The sequence below is a fragment of the Benincasa hispida genome, chromosome 1, assembly GCF_009727055.1.
Source record: "Benincasa hispida cultivar B227 chromosome 1, ASM972705v1, whole genome shotgun sequence".
NCBI lineage: Eukaryota > Viridiplantae > Streptophyta > Magnoliopsida > Cucurbitales > Cucurbitaceae > Benincasa > Benincasa hispida.
This window is the reverse complement of record NC_052349.1, coordinates 21,915,278-21,940,988: the sequence shown is the minus strand read 5'-3', so window position 1 is coordinate 21,940,988 and position 25,711 is coordinate 21,915,278. Positions and strand designations below refer to the sequence as shown.

The window sequence follows — 25,711 nt, the reverse complement described above, 5'->3', positions numbered from 1 at the left end:
AGCAGGATCCTCATCCTCCATCTCTTCTTCTTCCTCGTCTATAACTCAAACTATAGATCCAGATTGCAAAATATGGAAGAGGCAAGATCGACTGGTTTCTTCTTGGCTTTTTGATTCTATGTCAGAAGAAATACTAAATGATATGATCAACTGCAAAACGACCAAAGAAATCAAGTCTACACTGATGGAAATCTATTCAATACGAAATCTAGCTCAAACCATGTTGTTTAAAGGATACTCCAAAACATAAAGAAAGGGTTTATGCCTTTGAAGGAATGTTTTATGAAAATACAATAGTGTGTGGATGCTTTGCAATCTGTGGGTAAACCTGTTGATAAAGATGATAATATCTTATACATTTTATCTGGCTTAGGATCAGAATTCGAGTCTATGATTTCTGTTATTACCGCATGAATAATTCTCCTTCTGTTTAGGATGTTATTTCTCTACTTTTTACTCATGAATCATGTATAGAAAATAAAAATGTTATATAAGATAATACTTTACCTTCTGTAAATTGGCTTCTAATAATCCTCCTTAGACAGAAGGAGAAAGTTCCTCTCGACAGAATAACTCATATCAGAATAATCAGAATAATCAGAATTAATGAGGTCGAAGTGGAGGAAACAGATGAGGAAGGTCGAATTGGAATAATCGAAATAAGCCACAATGTCAGATTTGCACGAAATTTGGACATACAACTTCGAGATGCTTTAAAGAATATGATGTTTATATATATGTATTGTGTATGTTCTCTAACTGGATATGGTGTTTGAGGAATATGGATCATTCCCCTTTATGAGCATTGTTTGTTTCAAGGTTTTTTTTTTTTTTTTTTTTTTTTTTTTTTTTAATTATGGGATTCATATGTTTCAAAGAACCTTGAACGATGATTGTTTGTTAGACCTCATTAAATATTTTATATGTTCCAAAGAGTTTTCAAGAATGATGTCTTTGAATTCTAAGTGTTTCAACACAATATTGAAAGATTATTATGCTTCGAAAGGATACATAATAATTTGCGAATTGCCAATGATTTAAGTAACGTTTGATATTTTCCGTTGATGTTTTAGAAAGAGAAAACCTATGTTAATATAAATGTATCACTCATTGAACTTACTTTCCAGCTCATTCTTTTCTTTTTGTCCCCCCCCCCCCCCCAAGTAGTGAAAGAGTTATTATTGTGTTTACATAAGTAGAATATATTACGGGTAAGTTATATTAAATGTCTTATCAAGTATATGTCATAAAATGGTTTATGTTTACTATCTTCACATCTCTTCCTATGTTAAGAGGATAATCTGGGAGGGGGTGTGATACTAACAAACTAGCTCTTCATAAAGATGAAACAATATGCATATGAATGTCTTCTTGAAACAAGAGACAAGTCAATACAACAAACAGGGGTGGGAGCCAATGAGAATCTCATGAACATTGAAAAGACCCTCAACCTCACTACGGGACATGCCAAAATAAAACATCAAACTTTTACCAACATTAGCCACAAGATCAAACAACACCTGAAACCTTCTAAAAATAGTTTGCACGAAAGCCAGAAACCACAGTCCCCAACATTAAAAACCATCAAATTATTAGCAAACACAAAGATGAGTAACCTGAATCTGATCACAACGATAATGAAAATGAAAATAAAGAGGTAGGCAACTCAATAAATGAGACAACACTTCCACGAAAATTACAAAAGAGAAACGACTATAGTGGGTGCCCTTGTCGAAGCCCTCTCTTCCCATGAAAATGCTCCTCGGGAGACCCGTTATTAGAAACTGAATACATTGAAGACATGGATACATTTCCTGATCCAACTCACAAATTTACATGGAGTACCAATAGCGAGATGGGTGCCAAAAATGAAATCCCAATAAACAGAGTCATAGATGCATTAGAGTTGATCATATTTGTACATTAAATTTGAAGATCCTTACATAGTGTAGGTGTTTTTAAAATTTGTCCACTTGGATTTTGCCATTTATATGAGCAAGTCCCCTATATCTATGGTAACTAAAAGTGGATGTACTTCCTCGTGCATTACCTTGTTTAGTTTTTTAATTAATAAAATAAATAGTATTTGAGAATTTGAATCTCCAACTTTGAGAAAAGAGTACATGTAAATGATCGAATTATGCTCATGTTGACTAGGGTTGGCAAAATTCCGCACGAGGTCCCGTCCGGGGATGGGGACGATATCCCCGCCCCGACCCCGATTAATCCCTGACCCTGATTTGATATATTTTTATTTTTATAAATAACTATGTTTTTTTAATGTTTTTTTAATTTGCTTAACATTAAAATATTGAATATGGAGTAAAATATTTGAATTTTAAGATTCACTCTAATCTAATAAAAAGTTTAAGATGAAAATTAATACCAGTTTCAATAATCAACTTTGACCTTAGAATTGTGTTGTATCAATTTGGACATAAACTTTCAAGTTCATTAACGTTCAGTGTTAACCACAAACTTAAACAAATGTTGCAATTTTAACCTCAAAATTTTGTTGTAATTTTAATCATCTAATAAGTTCCCACTTCAAGTATTGTTAAAAGAAGTAAAAAAAAAGTTTCTCTTATACATTTAATGAATTATAGAACATATACGATATGAAATTGATAACTTTTATTCGGAGAAAATAACATAACAACTCTCTCTATATATACTTGAAACTTGTGATTTAAAAGTATTATTTAATGATTAATTCGTGTCTTGGTGAAACTTATTTTTCGCAAAACTTTATTTTATTGAATTTAATGAGTTAATGAAAAAGAGTTTAGGAAAATTATTTTAAATGATAAAATTGTTGAAAATATTTACAAATAGTAGCAAAATATCACCGTCTATATGTTATAGACTACAATAAACTACTATCTGATCCTATTATAGTCTTTCGTGATCTATCATAGATAGACAATGAAATTTTACTATATTTATAAAATATTTTGATTCATTTTCTATATCTAAAAACAATTCAAAATTTTATTTATTTTTAATAAAAAAATAGTTGATGAATTAAGTAAAACTGAAATAAGTTAAAATTACAATACTTATGTAAGATTAGGATTAAAATGAATGAAATCGAAAGTTTATGATTCAAATTAATATATCTGTTTATTTTTTTCCGTGAAGAAAATGGAAATGCCACAAGGCTAGGAAGGAGGTTATAGGGGTGGTTTTGAAGGTTAATCGGGAAAATGGGTGGTTTCTAGGGAAAAGAGGTGGTTTTTTGTCCCCATCCGAGTGCGCCTCTAAGAGACGCACTTTGGAATATTTTATTATTTTTAAGCCCCGTACTCACATTTTTTAAAAAATAAGCTGGTCATTTGGGAATATTTTATTTAGTTTATTTCCCCCATACGCCGCATTAATCGCACACAATCGCTTAGTAAACTATACGATCGTTTAGTAATTATACACGATCGCACACAATCGCTTAATAAATTATCCACGATCGTTTACCTAACTGTTACGCGATCGTTTAGTTTTCGTTCAGATAAATTTGTGCTAAATTTGTAGAATACAATTGGTCTTGTACATTTAACTAAGCAAATAAATAACTAAGCGATCGTTTAGATAAGTTTGTGCTAAAATTACTAAGCGATCGTGGATAATTTAAACTAAGCAATTGTGTGTGATCGTGTATAATTTACTAAACGATCGCATAGTAATTTACTAAATAAAATATTCCCGAATGACTCATCAAACGATCGTGTATAATTACTAAACGATCACATAGTAATTTACTAAATGACTGTGTGCGATCGTGTATAATTTACTAAGCGATTATGTGCGATTGTGTATAATTACTAAACGATCGCATAGTTTATTAAGCGATTGTGTGCGATTAATGCGGCGTACGGGAGAAAGAAACTAAATAAAATATTCCCGAATGATCGATTTATTATTAATTTTTTTTAAATGCGATATACGGGACTAAAAAAAAATATTTCAAAGTGCATCTCTTCAAGAGGCGCACTCGGATGGAGACAAAAAAATCACCCGTTTTCCCTAAATAAATTGGAAACTACCTTCTTTTCCCAATTAACTTTCAAAACAACCTCTATCTAAATAATCCGTCGGGAAGGTTATTAACTTTTTATTTATTTATAAATTTATAAATTATAATTTTTTTTAATGTCTTTGATTTTGCTTTCTTAGAACCCTAAACCCCGAGTTGTCACTTGCTGCCGCTCTCTCTCCATCACACTGCATCGATGGCATAACACAGAGAGAAAGATAATGAAATTTCAGTCTCCGAGATCGAAATCAACCCTAAAATCTGAATCAAATCCTTCTTCTTCCTCTTTGATTTTTCCCCATTTCATATCGTAATTGTTGCGATTGGTTCTCACCATGTCGGCTTTATCCAGAGGTCTCATTTCTCGTTTTCGTCTTCTCTCGATCAATTCCGGCGCTTCTCATACAATTACTTCTTCTTCTTCTTCAAGGACAAATGCGTCTTGTTACTATTTCTTCCGCGCTTTCAGTACCCAAGATTTGATCCAGGCCAGCGATGGGTCTTTGCCATCTTCTTCGATTATTGAAGCTAAACCTCGTGTTATGACTCCAAACTCGAAGCGGACGGGTGTTATCGCCGTCAAGTGTGGAATGACGGCGCTGTGGGATAAATGGGGAGCTAGGATACCCATCACTGTGCTCTGGGTTGATGATAATATTGTGTCTCAGGTCAAGACCATTGAGAAAGAGGGTATCACAGCCCTCCAGGTACTGTTCAATTCTCTTCTTCTCATTTTCATTCCGTAAGTGGAGTATTTATTGTTATTTTTAGTTATTGTTGCTACTTAGATGAAATTAGGAGCACGACTGAAAACTAGAAAACGAACATCATTGGCCTTGGTAATGTTGGTTTCTATCGCAGTCGTAGGGCAAAAGAAACAGGAATGAAATGGGATTTTGGCTTAATGATGTTGCGGAGTCTATTTTTAGCCTAATGATGTTCTTTTGGACTGGCGTCCTTGTCACTTAAGGTCGAACTCTCTGTTCTTGTTGGGCCCTTTTTTCGTTGGTGCTTTATATATTCTTTCACTTCTCTCAATGAAAATGTGGTTTCTTAGTTATATATATTCTTTCACTTCTCTCAATGAAAATGTGGTTTCTTAGTTATATATATTCTCTTATGTGAGACAGAGGGATTTGAACCTATTGTTTCTTCCATGGATTTTGTTATTATATTGAACTGAGCTGCACATTGTTGTTTTGGACCAGAATTTCACCATCTCCTATCATGTCATCACTTCCATACGTACACTTAGCTAGACATAACCATTTGTGACTTTTTAAATTTTGATAACTATGGTATGGAGGTTGATGGCTGGACTCCTTGTATCATGCTCATGGGCAATCCCCACTAATCTTTGGAAGGTTTTCACCCACCCAATACTAAATTTGAAAGACAATTAGAGTTTTAAGTGTTGGTAAAATTTACACCTGGTGTTGATTTCACTCTTTCTAAAAAACAACCAATTGTCTCTACCATTAGACCATATGTTTGAGGTTCTTTTTTCTTTTTCAGTTCATACATATTTTATTGCCTACGACTTGAATTTATTGACTAAAGGTGCTACGGTATGGTGCTAGTTAGATTGGCTGTGGACAGAAGAAGGCGAAGCATTTGACAAAACCTGAGGTAGGTCATTTTAGGGCTCAAGGTGTTCCATTGAAGAGGAAACTGAGGGAGTTCCCGGTGTCAGAAGATGCACTTCTTCCAGTTGGTACAGCAATTGGCGTTCGTCATTTTGTTCCTGGACAGTATGTTGATGTGACAGGAATAAGTAGAGGGAAAGGTTTTCAGGTGAATTCATTGCACCATTACTCCATTAGTTTTTGAACTCACAACTTTTTTTCCTTTTTATTTTCATTCAATTCCTTATATTTGCTATTATGGTTAAGTCGGTAACGTATCAAAATTACTCAAACAGTTAACTGTTATTGTGGGAACATTAACTCATATAAATGTATGTATCTTCTGAGTTTAGGTCAAAGTACCAATTAAATGCTGTTAATCATCAATGGCAATTGAATGAGCAATTTATGAAATTGAACTGCAACAAATGATGACTGTAAACTAGTGGCGAGTTTTAAAAAACATTGTCGGTCCCTTTTTTCTTCCTTCCTTGGCATTGATGTTTCTAGTCAATTATGTTCATCAACATTATTCTGTATGTACTGATATTTCTTCCAATGATTCTTAAATATGCTATTTTAAATGGTAACACTGCATAATGTGATATCAAGGACATGATCTATTTGTCTTTGCATCAAGCATTACGGATGATGTATGACTTGTTATGTTTAATTACCCAAAACTTTCTTTGATGTCCAACTTACAACTCAAACTTTAACTTATGGAGCAAGTCAAATCCAATTAAAGTATCAAGTTACATGAAATGAACATATAGTTGTAAGAGATCATATCTTGCAAAACAACCATCCAAATGACAGAATGCTAAAACCACAAGAGTAAAGATCTTTATTTCAAAACTCAATTGAACAACCTCACGGTGTGCCACTAATAACTAAACTTCAAATTCTAAAATGTCCATTGAAGAGTTAAAATGAGAGTTTTAGCAGAAACAACTATTGGACAAGTTACGTATGCTTGTTTGTCATTGTCATCTTCCAATTTATATCACTGCAATCCTTACTTTGGGTTGTGGTCATTTATTCACATGATCAAACTTGCTTATTGGCTTGCATGCTTAATTACCTGTCCTGCTGCATGGTCCACATCAAAGTTACAGCGAGATATATGTGTATGTTATCATAAGATAACATGAACAATTTCTCAATTAGATTATGTGCATCCTGGAGACAAAAATAGTAAAAAGAACAAAATTCATAGATATAAGTATACAGAAAAATATATTAGGGAGCTAACCCCTTCAAAAGCTGTATGTAGCTTATCATTTATGTGGAGCTGTGATCTTTTTTTTTGTCTTCTTTCATGTTCGTGCTAATTTGGCTAATATCAAGTTGTATATTTGTGTCCTGAAAATTCTTCATGAGATCCAGAATCAATATAACAAAATTGTTCTGTTACCTTGTGTAAATGGTATAAAATCTTTTCCATGGAAGTGATATCTCTTATAGCTAATCCTTTTTCTAATTGTGCTCAGGGAGTGATGAAAAGGCATAACTTTAAAGGAATGCCGGCGTCCCATGGAGCATCACTATCCCATAGAAGCGGTGGTTCTACAGGTCAGAGGGATGCTCCTGGAAAGGTGTGTTTATCTTTCCATGGTGGTATTCATTTTTACGATTGAGCGGTGTTTTGGTTCTTAATTGTACTTTAGAGCTACCTGGAACTCACATTTGAGATAGTATATGCTGTAGCCTACTAGGTCGCTTCTGATTCTCGGATAATTCCACCCTGGACAGTTTACAGATTTAACTCTGCTTGTGAAATGAATTATATCGAGTAACATGTGGAAATTTTCATGGCTTACAATCTTGAAAATAGTGTTCTTTTTGTTGTTGCCTTATTTTTGGTGAAGCTTTAATGTTTATGAAGTTTGAAAAGGCTTATACTTGTGAATCCTCTTTCACATATCGACCTTATCTTCTACAGTTCCGTGATTCAATAGAAAATACTTTGAATTTTGTCTGATTTGCTTTGCATATGGAACCGTGGAAACTTTTGTATCAAATTTTAGAAGCTTGTTCCTGTTTCTAAATACAGAAAAAAGCAAGTTCCAAAGTGTGTAATATCTTTTTATGATCTGTTGATGGCGAGTTCTAGTCTGTTTTCATTGTATTCCATGTAATTTATGATAGCGAGAAACACATGCTTATTTTGCAGGTCTTCAAAGGTAGAAAGATGGCTGGGCGAATGGGTGGAAAGCAGAGAACTGTAAAAAATGTGTGGATATACAAAATTGATCCTGCAAGAAACTTGATATGGGTGAGAGGACAAGTAAGTTTCTTCTAAAACCAAATTTCAAACTCTTGATCTGATCCTATACTAGAGTCCTTGTTATATACATAAATATCATATACTCGGACATCATGGCCTGAGGTTTTTGCTGCGCACAACTCCACCTTTTTTTAGGTCCCCGGTGCCGAAGGAAACTTTGTATTTATAAAGGATGCCTTCTACAAGAAACTCAATAAGTCAATCCTTCCGTTCCCAACGTACTTTGCAACCGATGACGAGGACATGGAGAATTTGGAACCTCTTGTTGCTGATCTTGGAGAAGTAGATCCATTTATGGTTGGAGATTGATTAGGAGTTGCCCTTCAGAGCAAGTTGTGGTATTTGCTCTGCTTTTTTCTTCTATTGATGGTGTTTGCAGGTACGCTTATTGACAACCCTTATGAGAAGTCAATTCATTAGAAATGCAGTCAGAGGATCTGTACGAGGTGATCCGATCTCCTAATGAGATGGTAATCTATTGTTACTTTTTTCTTTTTAAAATTTTTCTCACCATCTCAAACCTGTACCGGAAAAGACCATTTCGAAATAAAGAGTAGAAAAAAAAAAAAAGAAGCTATGATTATTGAGAATTTTTTGTTGAGTGATCATATGATTTATTTTGGGAGTTGAAGTTAATGTTTTATGTGAACTTAGAAGAAGAGATTGTTCATGGCTCTGCCAATAGTGTTAGAAATTTCTCCTCTTTTGGGCTGAAGTGCCTAACCTCCTTTTTCCTTTTATTATTTGTAATGTAATTCCTTTGCATTTAGAATTTGGAATTGTGATCGGTTCTATAAACAATGTTTGACTCCTGTTCAAAGATGTGTGGTCGAGGGATTCAATCTTCTGACCAAAGTCAAGGTTTTGGTTTGCTTTTTAAGTTTTGAATGGTTTAGTTGGGTTTTGTTTTAATTTTAAGGTTAAAAATACACAAAATATTTTTTAATTTTACCATAGACTTTGGAATTTTGTTCCAAAAATTACTTTTGTATTTGACTGCTACCAAATATATATTTCTCCAAAAATAAAGGATGGAAATTGAAATGGTTGTAAAAATAATAGAGCATGTTATTTATACAACATTGGGATTGTTACCATTTATTTTGTTTTAGAAGATGTTATAATTATTTACATGATCTTTAAATAATATAAAAGTTTATATAAAAGTAACTTTTTAAAATTTTTTTACGATGTGAATGTTTAAATCTGGTAAAAACATATTTAGATAATTATACATTTTACGAATTGCGGTTTTTTTTTTTAAAATAATTTATTTTAAATTTATTTTTTATTTTTAGAATTACGAATTGCAATTTTAATATGCATATTTAAGATGTATTTTTCTTTGAGAACATATTTAAGATAATTATACTTTTATGAGAAATAATTTTAATAATTTTGAGTGTAATTTTCACGGATAGGAAAAATTTTAAACCATTTACAAAAACAACCAAAAAAAAAGAAAAAGAAAAAGAAAATCGGCAGTGGAACAAAATTCTATTAGTGGTATTAATGATAGACTTTTATTAGTTTCTAATAGATAGTGATAGATTTCTATTAATCTCTATTAGAAATGGTTGAATTTTATTATTTTGTGTAAATGGTTATTAATTAGTGTGATTGAGAGTTATTAATTAGTGTGGCTGGAAATTTGATCTTTTTCCTTTTCTTTTTTATAATTTTTGAAGTAGTCAATTTTATGGGCGTTCATTGAAATCGCTAAAACTGAATCGAAATTGAATTAATGTGGTTTGTTTCGGTTTGATATACTTTCAAATCAAATTATTGCGGTTTGGTTCGGTTTCAATGTTGAAATTGATTTGAAACCAAATCAAACCGGATCGGTTTTTTAATAAATTTATTAAAAACAATATATACTGTCTCTTATACACATCTAGATGTGTATAAGAGACAGTATATATATATATATATATAATTTAAAAATATGAAAAAGCAATAAAAACTAACAAAAGTGGTAAAATCAAACCGAATATAATTTAGAAACTATGGAAAGACATCAAAAAGTTTTTTTTAAAAAAAACAAAAAAAGAAAACATTGAAACTGTACCGAACACGGTTCGGGTCCAGAAAGTACATTTTTAAAATTTGTGGTTCAGTTTAGTTTAAGTCTCAAACTGAACCGAACCGTGAACACCCCTAATCAATTTGACCTTGATTGCATTAACTTTTATATATTATATCATTTCAATATTTTAAAATACAAATAAGATTACTCTGCCTGTGATTTTTTTTTTTTTTTGTTAAATAGCATAAAAGTTTTAATGCCAAAATGAGTATATTCAACTTATTGTCTTTATCGTTGGGAGGTTCGAAACGTTATGATATTAAGATGAATATAAAATTTAAATCTTAAAAAAGTGTATAGTGAAAGATTAAGTTGATGTGGAAAAATAAAGTTGTTATATTTCAACATGCCACTTGGTAATTAAGATACAAAAATCTCAACATTTTTTTCAAGAAAATAGAAACATTAAAAGAGACTAAAGAACAACCTCATGAGTCACAAATAAAGAATCATTCAAGGTAAAAGAAAAAGAATAAGAGACAGAAGTTTGATTAGGCAACGGTTTAGACACCGTATGAGTATGAATTAAGGAAATAAGCATAGAGTCTTATACTTTGGACCCAGCCTCTAAGATCTATCGCTTCCTCATCGGGAAGCTTCATCACCTCCGAACAAGTCAGTTGAAATTGGTCTCTACAACATTGTCAAGATTTTAACGAAGCATCAAATCCAAATCTCTCAATGGTTAAATAGCCAAATTACATCCGCATTCAACTTCCAAACCGATGTTAAGAAGAATGCATTCATAAGGTTTGTTGAAATTTGAATGAGAGAAATATTTTTCAAATTAAAAATTTTAAGAAATAAAAAATTGAATAAATAAGGTTAATTGAATATAGGGCTAATTAAAAATTTTAAAAATTAAAAAATTGAATATAGGATAAACAATGAAAAATTATTTTAAATGAAAAGAATACGACATTGATATACATCTATCAATATCTGTTTAAATATTTGATTAATTTTACTATTAGAGAACAACCCATGAACAAACTTATATTCATTTTTTGAAAATAAAAAAATATAGTTAAACAAATTTATGAGAAAATAAAAGATAAATTGATAGAAGACGTTACTCTTCTGCAGATTGAGTTCAAAATTCAAAGAAAGAGAGCCAAATCGCCATAGCCATACTCCTCCTCCTCCTTCTTCAGCCCAATCTCCGTTCCTCCATTTTTCTTCTTCTTAAACTTCCTTTCAAGCTCTCTCTCTCTCTCTTTTTCAAGCTTCAGAGCCGCTCCCTCCCTTCCATCGGTTTCTCTCTCTCCGCTTCCCATTCTAGGGTTTCTGTTCCGGCGAATGCTGCTGCTGTTGCTGTTCCTCCGATGAATCGCTCACACTGCAACCATCTTCAATCCAATTCCGTTTCTCACTGCCAAGAATGCGGCATCTCTCAATCCGCCTGTTGGATCCTCCACAATGTACGTCTCAAAGCGTCCTTCCGTCGTCTCTGTACCAATTGCGTCCTCAAGCACAATCTCTCTCGTTTCTGTCCTCTTTGCTTCGATGTTTACGACGATTCGACTCCTCCGCCGTCTCATCAGCGAGTTATGTGCTTCAGATGCCCTTCAATCTCTCATCTCTCTTGCGCTTCCTTTCGATTTTCATCTACCTTCCTGTGCCCTCTTTGCTCCGATCCTTGTTTTGCTTTCTTCGATGGCTTTGACTCCGGCGGCCTTTGTCAATCGGAGTCCACTGTCGCCTTTTTGGCCAGGAGAAACGTTGATGCTAAATCAGCCAAAGCGATTGTCGCTGCGGCTCGTGTCTCCGCTCAATCCATGCGGAGAGCAGCTCTTGACGCTAGGGCTGTAGCGGAGATGAAGATCAAGAACGCTGCCTTTGCGAAGAAACAAGCTACTCTTGCATTGGAACGGCTTGCTTATCTTGTGCTTCAGGAGAAGGACAGAAATGGATATGCTAAAACTAATGGAGATGCTGTTGCTGGTGAGAGGACGGTTGAAGAAGAAGATTCCAAGCTACAGGAGAAAGAGGTAACATCCATTTTTAATCGTATGAAGGGGAATCGGACTCCATAGCGAAGGTAGCTGCTTAAGGCAACTAACTGTAGAGAGTGATCTTGTTCAACTATCTCATTCAATTGAGTATCTCAAAGATTCAGTAGAATACAGAGCGTTGAGGTACTATTAAACCATCCATGGAAAGCTTCTGGATCAATGTAGTAATGTTTTTTTTTTCTTTCTATATCCATGGATGCCAAGAACAATCAATTGAGGGAAATCTGAATGAATTTCCATGTACATTTCAAATTTTCAACATCTTTTGCTTAACCCTTTTGGGAGATCTTCACCTTATTGAAGTTCTATTGAGAATGTTGCAGCAGCTTGTTCTGCCTCTCTATTGATTCCAATTCTTTATTTTATCATTTGTGTTTCTGTTTTGTCTCTTTTGAGTTTGCTTTACATATGGTTCTCAGCTTCTTCTTCATTCTGTTCTCTCTTCTGTCGACCATTTTTTGTTAGAATCTCATAGCTTTTATGGGTGTGGACGCCATTGTTGCCGCCTTTGAGCTACTAGAATCCCCATTCGTTCCCATTGATATTCAAAATGCCAGTTCTGGCGGAGCGGTGGTCATATCAAGATGCTGGCGGAGATCGCGGCGGCAGATTTTGCTGGTTTTTGTCTCGTAAAATTGACTATTTCCCCTTCTTCGTTGTCTCTACAAAACTGCCATTTTCAATTTCTCGTGCATTCAACCAATAAAGTTTGGTTCTGCAGTGAAGTTCTGCGTTACCATTTCGCTAAGTTTGGTTCAGATGATTTGACCGAGTCCGCTCGACTCGACTCGCTTCGAGGAAACCGAGTTGACTCATCGGTTTCTCTCTCTTTTTATTATTATTATTTTTAATTAATAGAAAAATGACTCTCTGAATTTCCTCTCCACTAATAATTGTGTCCAAAAAAAGAACCTCTTTTTTTTCCTTGACAACCAAAAAAGAACTTTACCTTTTGGGGATATACTATAATTAATTAAGGGGTCTTTTCACCTCGAGGAATTTTTTTTTCAACTTAACCTTTAAAAAATTAGTGTAATTTTAATTTTGAACGGTAAGAATGGTTCAATTTTAATCCTCTATGCTCTTGTTCAATTTTAATCCTCTGCTCTATGTATCGTTAAAGAAAATATGATCTTGTGCATTTGATAAATAATAAAATTTGATAAATGAATAATTATTTAGTTAAATTATTAATTTGATGATCCATATGATTTAGGAAAAGTTAGAATTTAACCTATTTAGTTTATACTAAATTTTTACTCTCTTTACCATCTAGATCAAAGTTTTAATTTAACATAAATTTTTAAAATAAATTTATGAAGATTTTCACATTTTTTTAATAATTAAGTGTATTGGTGAAAATTGAGCCAAAAATTAAAATTGCAAAACTCGTGAAAATGGATGAAATTAAAAATTTAGGTCTAAATTGATCTTTTTCAAAAAAAAAAAAAAAAAAAAGAAGAAGAAGAGAAAAGAAAAGAAAAAAAAAAGCTAATATAGAAGCCCTAGAGAGTCGAGTTGAACCCATCTCACCCAGACGTATCTACTCGCGACTCACGATTCCACCAGCGATCCGACCAGCCCTTCGTCAAACTCCTCTCTCTCCTCTCTCTCTCTCTCTACCCTTTTAGCTTGAAATCAAATTCATCTTTCAATTATCAGAAAGTAAACAAAGATTGTGAATGTCGATGAAATCAGAATGCCTGTGAAATCACCGGAAAGGTTCTGAAAAGGCTCGGAATTCATTCACATTCAAGCCATTTAAAGACTGTACGGTTCTTGTTTATCGTTACAATGAATATGTTAATTACATATGATCGTTTTCAGTTGTTATTCTGTTTATGGTGTTTAGATTTTCTGTTTTCTGTGTATCACTTGTTTGCTGAAATTCCTAAACTGTTATCAGTTGTTATCCCGTTGATGGGTACTAACAAGCTTTTCTCTCTTGATTTTAGTGAACTGTAGTCTCTTTGTTCTTTGCTTATAACATAGCTATTTTATGTGTGGTGCTGGAGCTGATCAAGTTGATTAATATTCTGTTTATCTCAGGTCTAGCTGTGTTTACAATACCTCCAAAGTTCAAACTTCTTGTTTATGAAGATTGCTTCTCTCTTCATACTCTTGATTTGCATGTTTCTTTGTTTAAGCAAATGACAATATCTGGATTTTTTTTTTTTTTGAATAGGTATTGATAGTCAAGAAGAAAAGAAATGAAGATTGAATAGTCTAATTGGTGTTACCATAAATTTCTCTGACTCTATGCTTTAGGCGCCTTTTTATTGATCAAGCAGCTATTGAAATCAAATTGTAACCGGAGTTCACTGGTGGTGACAAGTGCTTCAAAATATGTGCTAACCGATCTCTAAACGGATGTCCATTATACTTGAGCTCAGTTGGACCCTAGTGCTGTAGCAATGATGGCCCCTATTCGCTCCTCTGGATTTGTTGATCCGGGTTGGGAACATGGAGTTGCTCAAGATGAAAAGAAGAAGAAGGTTAAATGCAATTACTGCGGGAAAATAGTAAGTGGTGGCATATATAGATTGAAGCAACATTTAGCTCGAGTTTCGGGGGAAGTTACTTATTGCGACAAGGCTCCGGAGGAAGTATATTTGAGAATGAGAGAAAACCTGGAAGGTTGTCGTTCCAATAAGAAACCAAGGCAATCTGAAGATGATGAACAATCGTATTTGAACTTCCATTCCAATGATGATGAAGAAGATGGTTTACATGTGGCTTATAGAAATAGAGGAAGGCAACTGATGGGAAACAGGAATGTTGGTGCTAACATGACTCCTCTAAGGTCATTAAGATATGTCGATCCTGGATGGGAACATGGTGTGGCTCAAGATGAAAGGAAGAAGAAGGTAAAGTGCAACTACTGTGAAAAGATAGTCAGTGGAGGTATTAATAGGTTTAAACAACATCTAGCCAGAATTCCTGGAGAGGTAGCTCCTTGTAAACATGCTCCTGAGGAAGTGTATCTTAAGATCAAAGAGAATATGAAATGGCATCGAACTGGTAGGAGACATGTACAGACTGATGCCAATGAGATATCGGCTTATTTTATGCAATCGGATAATGAAGAAGAAGAAGATGAGAAAGAGGAATCCCTGCATCATATTAGCAAGGAAAGGTTTATCGATGGTGACAAAAGATTGAGCAAAGATTTGAGAAGTACTTTCAGGGGAATGTCCCCTGGTGGTGGATCTGAACCGTCAGTTAAAAGATCAAGGTTAGATTCTGTTTTTCTGAAAACCACTAAAAGACAAACTGAACAGGTGCACAAACAGGCTTTAGTAAAAAGAGGAGGCAATAGGAGGTCACGGAAAGAAGTAATGTCTGCAATTTGCAAATTCTTTTGCTATGCAGGAATTCCTTTTCAATCTGCAAATTCTGTTTACTTTCATAAGATGTTGGAGGCAGTTGGTCAATATGGATCAGGCTTGGTTGGCCCTTCATGTCAACTGATATCTGGTCGGTTATTACAGGAGGAAGTTGCAACCATTAAATCTTACCTGGTTGAGTTGAAGGCCTCCTGGGCAGTTACTGGTTGTTCCATTTTGGTAGACAATTGGAAGGATTCAGATTGTAGGACGTTCATGAACTTTTTGGTTTCTTGTCCCCGTGGTGTTTACTTTGTCTCGTCAGTTGATGCCACGGGAATAATAGATGACCCTTCAAACTTGTTTAGAGTTCTTGATGGAGTGGTAGATGAAATTGGAGAGGAAAATGTGGTGCAGGTAGTACCTTTGCTGCAATCATCTAGTAGTTTCTAATCTAAATTGCCCATGTCCTTGCAGCTAATCGTTTTTTCCCCTTAGGTAATCACGGAGAATACTCCCAATTATAAAGCTGCTGGAAAAATGCTTGAGGAGAAGAGAAGAAATTTATTCTGGACCCCATGTGCGACCTATTGCATTGATCACATGCTTGAAGATTTTTTGAAATTGAGATCCGTGGAAGACTGCATTGAAAAGTGCCAAAAAATTACCAAGTTTATTTACAATCGGAGCTGGTTGTTAAATTTCATGAAGAACGAGTTCACCCAGGGGTTGGAACTTCTGAGACCTGCAGTTACTCGGAATGCCTCAACCTTTACTACTTTGCAGTGCCTGCTGGACCACAGAGCTAGTTTACGGAGAATGTTTGTCTCCAATGAGTGGACTTCTAGCAGGTTTTCTAAAACTGGTGAGGGACAAGAAGTAGAGATGATTGTATTAAATCCTTCATTTTGGAAGAAGGTGCAATATGTTTGTAAATCTGTGGAACCAGTATTGCAAGTTCTTCAAAAAGTCGATTCTGTTCAAAACTTGTCAATTTCATCCATATATAATGATATGTACAGAGCCAAGTTTGCTATACAATCCGTTCATGGTGATGATGCCAGGAAATATGGACCATTCTGGAATGTGATAGATAGCAACTGGAATTCTTTATTTTGCCACCCTTTACACATGGCTGCTTTTTTCTTGAACCCATCATACAGATATCGTCCTGATTTTGTGGCGGTATGAAAATAACTTTCTGTTGGTGATGCATAATCATGATGGTCTATTGGTCTCTTTTCTCAGCTATATTTCCTTTGTTTGTGCAGCATTCGGAGGTGGTTCGTGGACTTAATGAATGCATAGTCCGACTAGAGTCTGACAGTTCCAGAAGGATTTCTGCATCTATGCAGGTAATGGATGGGTTATTTTGTGAGCCTGTTGATTGTCCCTGTTTCTGTTTAATCTTCACTACTTTGATATTGGATGTCCCAGATTTCTGACTATAATTCAGCGAAGTCCGATTTTGGAACTGAGCTGGCTATTAGTACAAGAACAGAGCTTGATCCAGGTATGTGTCAGCATTATCCATCAGTATTAAATATCCCTTGTTATTGGTTAACTTGCATGGTGTAAGCAAGGTAATATACAACCCCATTTCTTTAATATTGTTTAATTGTAGTCATCAATTCCATTTACTTTAATAGCTGCATGGTGGCAACAACATGGAATCAGTTGCTTAGAACTGCAACAAATAGCCGTTCGTATACTGAGTCAGACATGTTCATCTTTGTGTTGTGAACACAACTGGACCCCGTTCTCTAAGGAACACAGTCAAGGGCACAATACTTTGTCTCAGAGAAAAATGGCTGATTTGTTGTATGTTCACTACAACCTGAGACTTCGAGAACGCCAACTAAGAAAGCAATCTAATGCGTCTGTTTCTCTTGATCATATTCTTATGGAACACTTATTGGATGAATGGTTTGTGGAACCCCAAAAACAAGGCATTCAAGAAGATGAGGTATGTGATCATACTGTCTATACCTGCAAAGTGATTCCATTATATGCAAGCAACAAACAATGAACTGCATTCCACAAACTTTGTGTAGTGGAAGGCAGGTCTTCCGTCTTCCAAATGCCAGTTTTTTTGTTGAGGAATCCACTCTAATTACCGAAAAGGACTCCAATCCAAAAGAACAAGACCAAGTTCGTTTCTGTTATTTTTTATTTTTATTTTTAATTTTTTAGTTTTTGGTTTTTTAATAACTAGGTAATTGGAGATCTGTTTCTTCCATTCTGATCACAGCTGCACCCCACTGATCTCAGAGAAGCTTTGCATACTTTAGGAGACCACATAGATTTTTAGTTAAGTTTTTGTGTGAGGCTAAATTCAAAAAGTTACGGGATATCTCCAAATATCTACAGCCTATACCACCAGATTACCCATTGTGTTCGAGTATTAAATTTCAAAACCATTAGTTTGAAGACCTGGATAGATATAGTTCTTGGATATACATGGTTTGACAGATGAAAAGAAAAATCTGGGAAAGATGTTTTAGAATAGTTGAGTGAGTTTCACTGTTTTAAAAAGTGTGCACCTTATCAAGAACGCCTCATCAGAAAAAGCCCTTTCTTTTAAAGACACGGGTTCTCAAACAAGATATGAGAGTGGGATGATTGTTAGATCAGCTAGTTTAGCAGCAAATCGTCGTTACTTCATATAGACTGTCTCAGTTCCATGGATAATGTGATCTGTAATATATAGCCTGTGGTATGAAGTTTCAATATAATCGTCCTCTTAATATGTTCTCTGGAATCCTTCTGGAGTTGAAAATTCATACTTGCATATCTCAGGAAATCCTTTGTCCTGGAATGGAGCCACTAGATGCATATGAGAATGATTTGATTGACTATGAGGAAGGGACTTCAGAGGGCCGGAAGGGTTGCCTTCAACTGGTTGGTTTGACTGATGTAGACACATTGGATGTCAATCCCACCAACGGAGGCGCCTCCACAGACAATGATGCCGATGTTAAGTTCTATGACAATGAGCTAAGTGACTAAAATAGGTATGCAGCTTAACCTGACTCTGATAATTGGAGTTGGTTTCTTGTTTTATGGCTTGGCATTTTTGTCTTTGTTCTCCATCACCGAAGTCAGCTTACCTAGGTTGCTTGTGTAATGATACAAAGTTATACTCATTCAAATCCAACTGAGTTTAAAGTTGTTAAAAGTTATCAGTTCTCAAATTCCTCCTCGTGTTCTGACTGTATATATGCCTTCACAATTTGAGCCATGCATGGGTTCATGTTCATGTAAGCTAGATTCTATTATGGTGTATATTCATCCATATGCTGTTTCAGATAATGCTTGGAAACAACAAACGTAGAAATAGGATCTTTTTCTTTTTCTTCTTCTTCCCCTCTCTTCTTCTATTTGAGAAAATAAATTCTGTTATTTTATTTCTACTTTTGCGAACATTTGTACATAAACTTGACCTAGATTAATTAATTTTTAGGGATATGGAAATAAGAAAGAAGCTGATATTTTGATGGCCAAGGCACTGCAAGAATGTTCAAATAGTGGCATAATTGTGGGCAGCCTCAATAGAGATGGGTACCTCGTCCACAAAGTAAAACCAAGAGCATTGATGCCCTTAAAAAATGCTATTACGATCCTCACCTTATTGCTGCTGTGGCCAAGTTGTTTTGGCATTACAGGAAGGTTGACATAGCTAGAACTTGGCTGAACAGGCCAGTAACACTTGCTTCCGGTGTTTAGTGGTTTTTGGGCTTTATACTCCAAATTCGAACTTCAGCAGGGTACTGATGAGAATCAGAAGAACATACTGAAGTGATGTGTTGATGCAGAACCCAAACATAATGAGAAATGGCGAACAATTTCAAGGCTGTGAAGAACTTCCATCAACCGACTGAAGCAATCTTGAAAAAAGTAGTTGTTGCACTAGATAAGGAGTTGGGCGCTGTTGAACATAGCAAAATATAGTTTCTACATAGGCAGATTTTTTAGCCTCTCGCCAGCGAAGGCATGTACGATTTGTAAGAAGAGTCTTGAGTTATATTGTCGAATTATTTAATCAATGACTGAAATTTGTGGCTTGTGAAAGATTGCTGTTTGGATTCATTGTACATGTGGTCATAGCAATTTGTTGTCGGAACTTCTTTTAAATATTTCTCTAGTTTAGTTATGGCCATATTTGGTTGTATTTGTTTTATTTTGTTTATTACGGTTCATTGTATTTTGAGCATTAGTCTCTTTTCATATAATCTATTTTAGAATCACTCCCATTTTAGGATAATGCCTCTTAAATTGGAGGATCATAATGGTTTGATGGATTGATTAAGGAAAATTTTTAAGGTTAATGCGTAGGTAGTTTATTATTTGTTTATAATACTTGTAATTGTTTTCACTTCCATGGAGAAGAATATAGAATTCAATTGAATCCTTGATCCTCTGTTCAATATTCTTTCTTGTTTCCAACTTCTGTTTCCTTCATTTGTTGTTTTCATGGGATTATAGTAAGGCTGTTGTATGTGCTCAAACCATGGTTATTCATATATTGCTTAATCCTATAAATCTTTCAAACTTTAATGTTATGCTGTTGTTAAAGTAAGTGGGTACAACAATTGGCGATTGTCATTTTGTTCCTGGACAGTATGTTGATGTGACAAGAATCACAAGAGGGAAAAGTTTTCAGGTGAATCCATTACGACACTCCATTAGTTTTTTTGTACTCATTGCCTTTTGCTCTCTCTCTTTTTTTTTTTTTTTTTTTTTTTTTTTTTTAATTTTTTTTTTTAAATTTTTAAATTTAATATTTTTTTGAGGGTATGGATGATTCAAATTGAGGGAAAAAAAAGAGGTTTGGCTTATTTTCTGAAAATGAGTTTTTTTTTTTTTACCTTTTACTGACGTCAAATTCAAGTGATATTAGCAAAAATGAATCTTGTCATGTGGAATGACTTTCTTGCTCTTGTACTCCCGTTCTCTCACCTATGCTCTCTCAAAAATGAACCTTGTGCACGCAAAATGGACTTTCTCGCTCTTGCAGTCTTGTTCTATTATTCTCGCTCTCTTTTCTCTCACATATCACTCTCCTCTCTCCCTTTTTAACCCAATCTCAGTCTCCAGTGCTCACTCTTGTTTTGCAACACAAATTGAATAGAGGGAGAGAAGAAGAAGACAATCGAAACTGCTCATGTGGACTTGCCGACACTGGTGTATGGTCTCTCGAAGTTGGTCACGCTATAGGAGAAAAACGTGGATGGAAATAAGAAGGAAGGAAGAAGAACGAGATTAAAAAGAAAGAATGAATGAAATCGATGACGGAGGAAGAAAAAAATAGATGAGGGTAAATTAGCAACATTGTTTGATGATGAGATATGCAAAAGGTCAAAATTCTTGAGTTTTAAAAGGTAGGGTAAAAATCATTTTGGGGCTTAAGCATAGTCTTTTAATCAATTATCCTTAGTTTTATGATACAGGTACGTGGCTTAACTTGACACTTTATCAGTCACTGAAATGAAAATGAGTTGAGTTCTTCATTCACTGCCCCGTAATCATTTAATTTGGTTTTTAGTTTTTGAAATTTATGCTTATTTTCTCTCAATTTCTTATTCATCGTTTCATATTTCCCATGTAAATATTTGGATTCTTAGCTACTTTTCAAAAAAGTTTATGCAAACTACTTCTTTAGTTTTAAAAATTTGGCTTTGATTTTGAATACATTTCTAAAATGTAGACAACAAAACAAATAAATCAATGGATGGAAGTGATGTTTATAAGCTTAATTTTCAAAAACAAAAAGGCAAATGGTTTCTAAATGGGAGCTTAATTCTTAGTTTTTGGTTTGAAAATTTAGTTTATAATAACTACCACCCTTAAGTTTCTATATTTTGTTATCTATTTTATACTCATGTTTTTCAAAAGTAAGTAAGTTTTTAGAATTCGACTAAAAATTGAAGTGTTTCTTTTTAAGATAATTGAAATCTATAATGGAGAAATTGAAAAGAAACAAGCATAAATTTTAAAAACAATAAATGAAGGTATCATTTGGTAACTATTTTGTTTTTTATTTTTGGTTTTTGAAAATGAAGTTTATTTCCTTCCAATTTCTTATCGTGATTTGCATTTTTTTAAAGTAAAGAGATGAATTCTTAGCCAAATTCTAAAAACTATTTTTTAAAAACTACTTTTTTTTTTGGAAAAATTTCACGAAATGACCCAACTCTCAAAAACTTTTTTGTGGATGACCTCTTCCTAAAAACTTAACCATGACTGACCTCTTGTTATTGTGAAATACCAATTTTACTCCCAATTTCAAAAACTCTTCAAACCGTGCTATGGAGCATCGTTCACCCCACTTTTTCGTTTACATCTTCTCTCACTATGCGATTTTGACTCTCATTTTCTCTCGTTTTTGCTCTCGTACCTAACTCACCATCTTCTATCTTCATCCGAGCATTTGGCCACCTTCTTACCAGTTGTTTGTACACATTTTCTACCGTCGTCGATCTTTGAAAGGTATGCGACTCTTCTCCTTGAATGCATGTTGATATTCGTTTAGGATTCTCGTCAGTCGTTTAGGGTTCACAAAGGGTTCATGCCTACCATTTGTTAAACAATCTATCAGCTTTTGTTAAATGATCGTGTATTCGTTCTTAAGAGTTTGCTTAGATAATCCTAGGCAAGTGTTTAGTATTCTTTAAACGATCGATTAGAGAAACGTAAACTATCGTTTAGAAAAAATGTACGATCATTTAGTAGTGTTTATGCGATCGTTTAACTATTTGTAATGCGATCGTTTATTTATTTGTTACACGATCGTTTAGGTATTTGTAATGTGATCGTTTATTTGTTTGTTACACGATCGTTTAGGTATCTGTAATGTGATTGTTTAGTTGTTTGTTACGCGTTCGTTTAGGTATTTGTAAAGTGATCGTTTAGTTGTTTGTTACGCGATCGTTCAGTTGTTTGTTACACGATCATTTAGGCATTTGTTATCCGATCGTTTAGTTTTTATTATGCGACCATTTACTTATTGTGGTATTATATTGTTACAGTTTGCTAGATGACCGTCTCTACACTTTCTTGCCAAGTCCATAAAATTGCGTCCGTTATTAAGAATAAGTTGACGAAGAGCTGAAGAGAATGTTTAAGACAATGACCTTTGGTCCACTATTGGACATAGATCTTGTATTTAATGGGCAACTTTTTCACCATTTTCTGTTGAGGGAGGTAATAGATGCAAACTCAAATATTATATCATTCAACATATTGGGAAAGAAGGTAACATTCTCCCAAGACGATTTTAATCTGATAACTGGGTTATGGCTGACCAAGGAAATTGTAGAAAGAGAAACAAGCGGTGAAAGATTGCAACAACTCATTCTTGGATCGAAGGACCCAAATGATAAGGATAATTCTTGCAAGGACGTGGAGAATACACTCGAGAAGTTCACTTTTACAAAGGATGAAGATGTCATCAAGGTTGCATTGACATTATTCATCAAAACGGTGATGATTGGAAAAGACAAGAAAACCCAATTTGATGTGAAGACATTTGGGATTGTTGATGACCTTGAAATCTTTAAACATTATGAATGATTATCTGTCTTTTTTAAACGTACCTTGAATAGCATGAAGATTATTATGCACAATAAGAAGGAAGCACATGAGACAAAGAAAGTAGAAAATGCTCATCCATGCCTCATATTATTGTATAAAGGGATTTGCACTTGCATTCCAGGTATGTAATGTCATTTTTATTTCACTTTAATCTATGTGTTAATACTGTATGTGTAACAAAAGCAAGACTGTAATTCATATTATAGGTTTGGGCTTACAAAATTTTATCCACGTCAAGTAAGTTCATAATCACCAAAGTCAGCAAGGTGGAAATTTATGATGATGGATGCAAAATATAACTGTTATATTTTATGATGCATGCGCATGCTTTCATGTAATTTCTTCATACAATATTTTCTTATAATACATGATGCATGAATAATTGCACAACCTAAGGTGGGTTTCAAACTATATGTCAAACACTTTGCCATATAAACACCATACATCACATGTATAATAAACAAATATTGATGAACTAGGTAAAATTACCTCAAATCCTCAAAACTAAAGCTAACTATTACAAAATAAGGAGTCTCCGGTTCAAAAGGCGAACTGGGTCTTGAACCGTCCAGGCGAAGCAACGTGTCTCCACTCATCGTGCACCAAACACCCTGCGATCGTCTACACAAAAGAACAAACACTTTGCTCTATCGTTTACCAACGCTCCTAGAGCTAAACGATTGTGTACATTTTACTAAGCGATGAAGCACAAGGTACGCGATCGTCTAGCGCGCTTCGCACAAAGCAGGCCTTACACGATCGTCTAAACGACAACGATGCGACGAAGCACCATCGTCTAAACGATCGTTGAGCGAGTGCCTTCGTATCTTATACCGCGTGATCGTATAGATAGTAACTATGCGATAAGACATGCTAACTACATGATCGTTTAGCACACACCTTTTTCTAAACGATGAGTATCAAATGCTCCCACTACGATCGTCTACTTCCAGCGTCTATGCGATTGGGCAACCAACGCTACGCGATAGAGTAAACGATTTACCCCATCATTTATCACTAGCTAAACGATCGTTTAGTAAATACTATACGATTGTCTAGAAAAATCTACACGATCATTTAGTTAAATCCCAACGATCATTTACCTGAGGCTACACGACACGACCAACCCTTAGTCTTCTTCTTCGCTGAGAACTGCATCTCCATGCTTCAAAACTTCATCACGAACGACTCGCCTAACTCAAACACTTTGAATTACAAACTCGATTGCATGTTAATTATGCCCAAAAACACAGGGGTCCTTACGAATTAACACTTTGTAATTTAAAGAAAGCTTTAAACAGAGGCAATGAAACCCAAAAACATCCATCAACGCCATCCAAAAAAGATTTAACAATTAAACACAAATGCAGAAAACCCACCACGATTGTAAAAGAAGTTCAAAACATAATTGAAATTTGGAATATCAAAACAACTTGGCTCTGATACCAATTGAAGGAAATCGTACAAGAGGATTTCATGAGCAACGGAAGGATCTTTACAAATTTCAATCATATATGAACATACACAATTACAATCACAATCGGAAACAAATGGCTATGCGCCAAACAGAAATTATAGCAAGCTTTTCTATAGATCAAGGGAAAGAACTAACAAACCTTGAAGACTCATTTTCACGTTCCCTTAATCACGAACGCTCGATCACAACAACACAACAACACACGAACGTTCGTCCAACACGACCGCTACACTGCACGATCACAGCGAACTCGAACAACGCGATCTCCAAGTCACGAACACCCCGAACACCATGAACGGCCTCCACAGAACCTCGACTGTGTCGAGTTGAGTATGACACCACCAAGAAGGTTACCTCGATATTCTCGGTGTGAGAATCCAGAGGGTGGCCTTTGTGTGGACTTAGTTAAAGGCAGAAACTGGAGGAGGACAATCGTGTAAATGATTGAGCAAGTGGGAGAAGATAAAGCCTATCATATAGGTCGATGCCCAATCGTCTAACAAAAGCTATGCGATCATTTAACTCATCGTCTAGCCGAGTGTCTATCGTGTAATAACACTCCACAATCGTTTAGCTAACTCCAAGCTGTCGTTTAGTAAATCTGATTTACTTGACAATTATTCCATGAGTAATTTCCGAGAGTGAAAATCTCAAATTCACAACGGTATAAAAATTAGGAAAATATTTTTTCTTTTATCTCACGGTTATCATGAAATCACCAATAACCTCTCACTCAATTGGTTATTAGAGAAAAAAGATAATTGTCCAATAATTAATATTATTATAAATATAAATGATAACTTACTTACCATAATATATTTATAAACTATAGTTTTAATATTTCATCTCATGAAACATATAAACCATAGCTATTTTTCTATTCCATGGCACTTAATGTATCTCATACACCACACCGATCATATCATATATAATCGAATTACCTCTTGTCAATTTGAACATTTTAAATCAACACCAAGAACTGATCCTCAGCTTGAATCTATTGAGCTACCAAGGAGACCTTATGAACCTGTAGCTCGAAGCTCCAATGGTACGTGAATAACTGGTTAAACTCTTTAGTCACAGGATCCACCATCCGTTAACTGTCAGCCACTCCACTAAAGACGACAACTGAACTCTCCTTACTACAGATATATTATGTGTTCATCTTAACCAATCAACAGTGCGACAATCTTTCACAGATCACTCGTAAGTACAGCTGGGGTTCCTCGAATAAATAACCGTTATGCCCCTGTAGTTACGTTTAACTTC

General features: G+C 34.8%; 3 protein-coding genes across 6 annotated transcripts; all 3 read left to right on the top strand.

The window, feature by feature from the left end:
- Positions 1-4,161: 4,161 nt before the first annotated feature.
- LOC120073136 (50S ribosomal protein L3-2, mitochondrial) lies at positions 4,162-8,765 on the top strand. The gene is made up of 5 exons (XM_039025819.1): positions 4,162-4,737; positions 5,615-5,824; positions 7,149-7,253; positions 7,832-7,945; positions 8,081-8,765. The coding sequence occupies exons 1-5, from the start codon at positions 4,366-4,368 to the stop codon at positions 8,252-8,254; spliced, it is 975 nt and encodes a 324-aa protein (XP_038881747.1). The 5' UTR covers positions 4,162-4,365; the 3' UTR covers positions 8,255-8,765.
- A 2,330-nt stretch (positions 8,766-11,095) lies between these two features.
- On the top strand, positions 11,096-12,850 carry LOC120089301. Its single transcript, XM_039046738.1, has one exon. The coding sequence runs from the start codon at positions 11,357-11,359 to the stop codon at positions 12,065-12,067; it is 711 nt and encodes a 236-aa protein (XP_038902666.1). The 5' UTR covers positions 11,096-11,356; the 3' UTR covers positions 12,068-12,850.
- Positions 12,851-13,541: 691 nt separating this feature from the next.
- Positions 13,542-19,625, top strand: LOC120073319. 4 transcript variants are annotated; one of them, XR_005480738.1, is made up of 8 exons: positions 13,542-13,816; positions 14,232-15,789; positions 15,871-16,557; positions 16,644-16,727; positions 16,810-16,885; positions 17,022-17,338; positions 17,427-17,523; positions 18,172-18,310. XR_005480738.1 is itself a non-coding variant. In XM_039026092.1 (8 exons), the coding sequence occupies exons 2-7, from the start codon at positions 14,461-14,463 to the stop codon at positions 18,379-18,381; spliced, it is 2,703 nt and encodes a 900-aa protein (XP_038882020.1). In that variant the 5' UTR covers positions 13,543-13,816; positions 14,232-14,460; the 3' UTR covers positions 18,382-18,386; positions 18,836-19,625. The 4 variants fall into 4 exon arrangements, 3 of the variants coding, with proteins under 3 accessions (XP_038882028.1, XP_038882041.1, XP_038882020.1); XM_039026092.1 differs by lacking the exon at positions 17,427-17,523 and adding an exon at positions 18,836-19,625 and having other exon boundaries at positions 13,543-13,816; positions 18,172-18,386; XM_039026100.1 differs by having other exon boundaries at positions 17,427-18,315.
- The last annotated feature ends 6,086 nt before the right edge of the window (positions 19,626-25,711 follow it).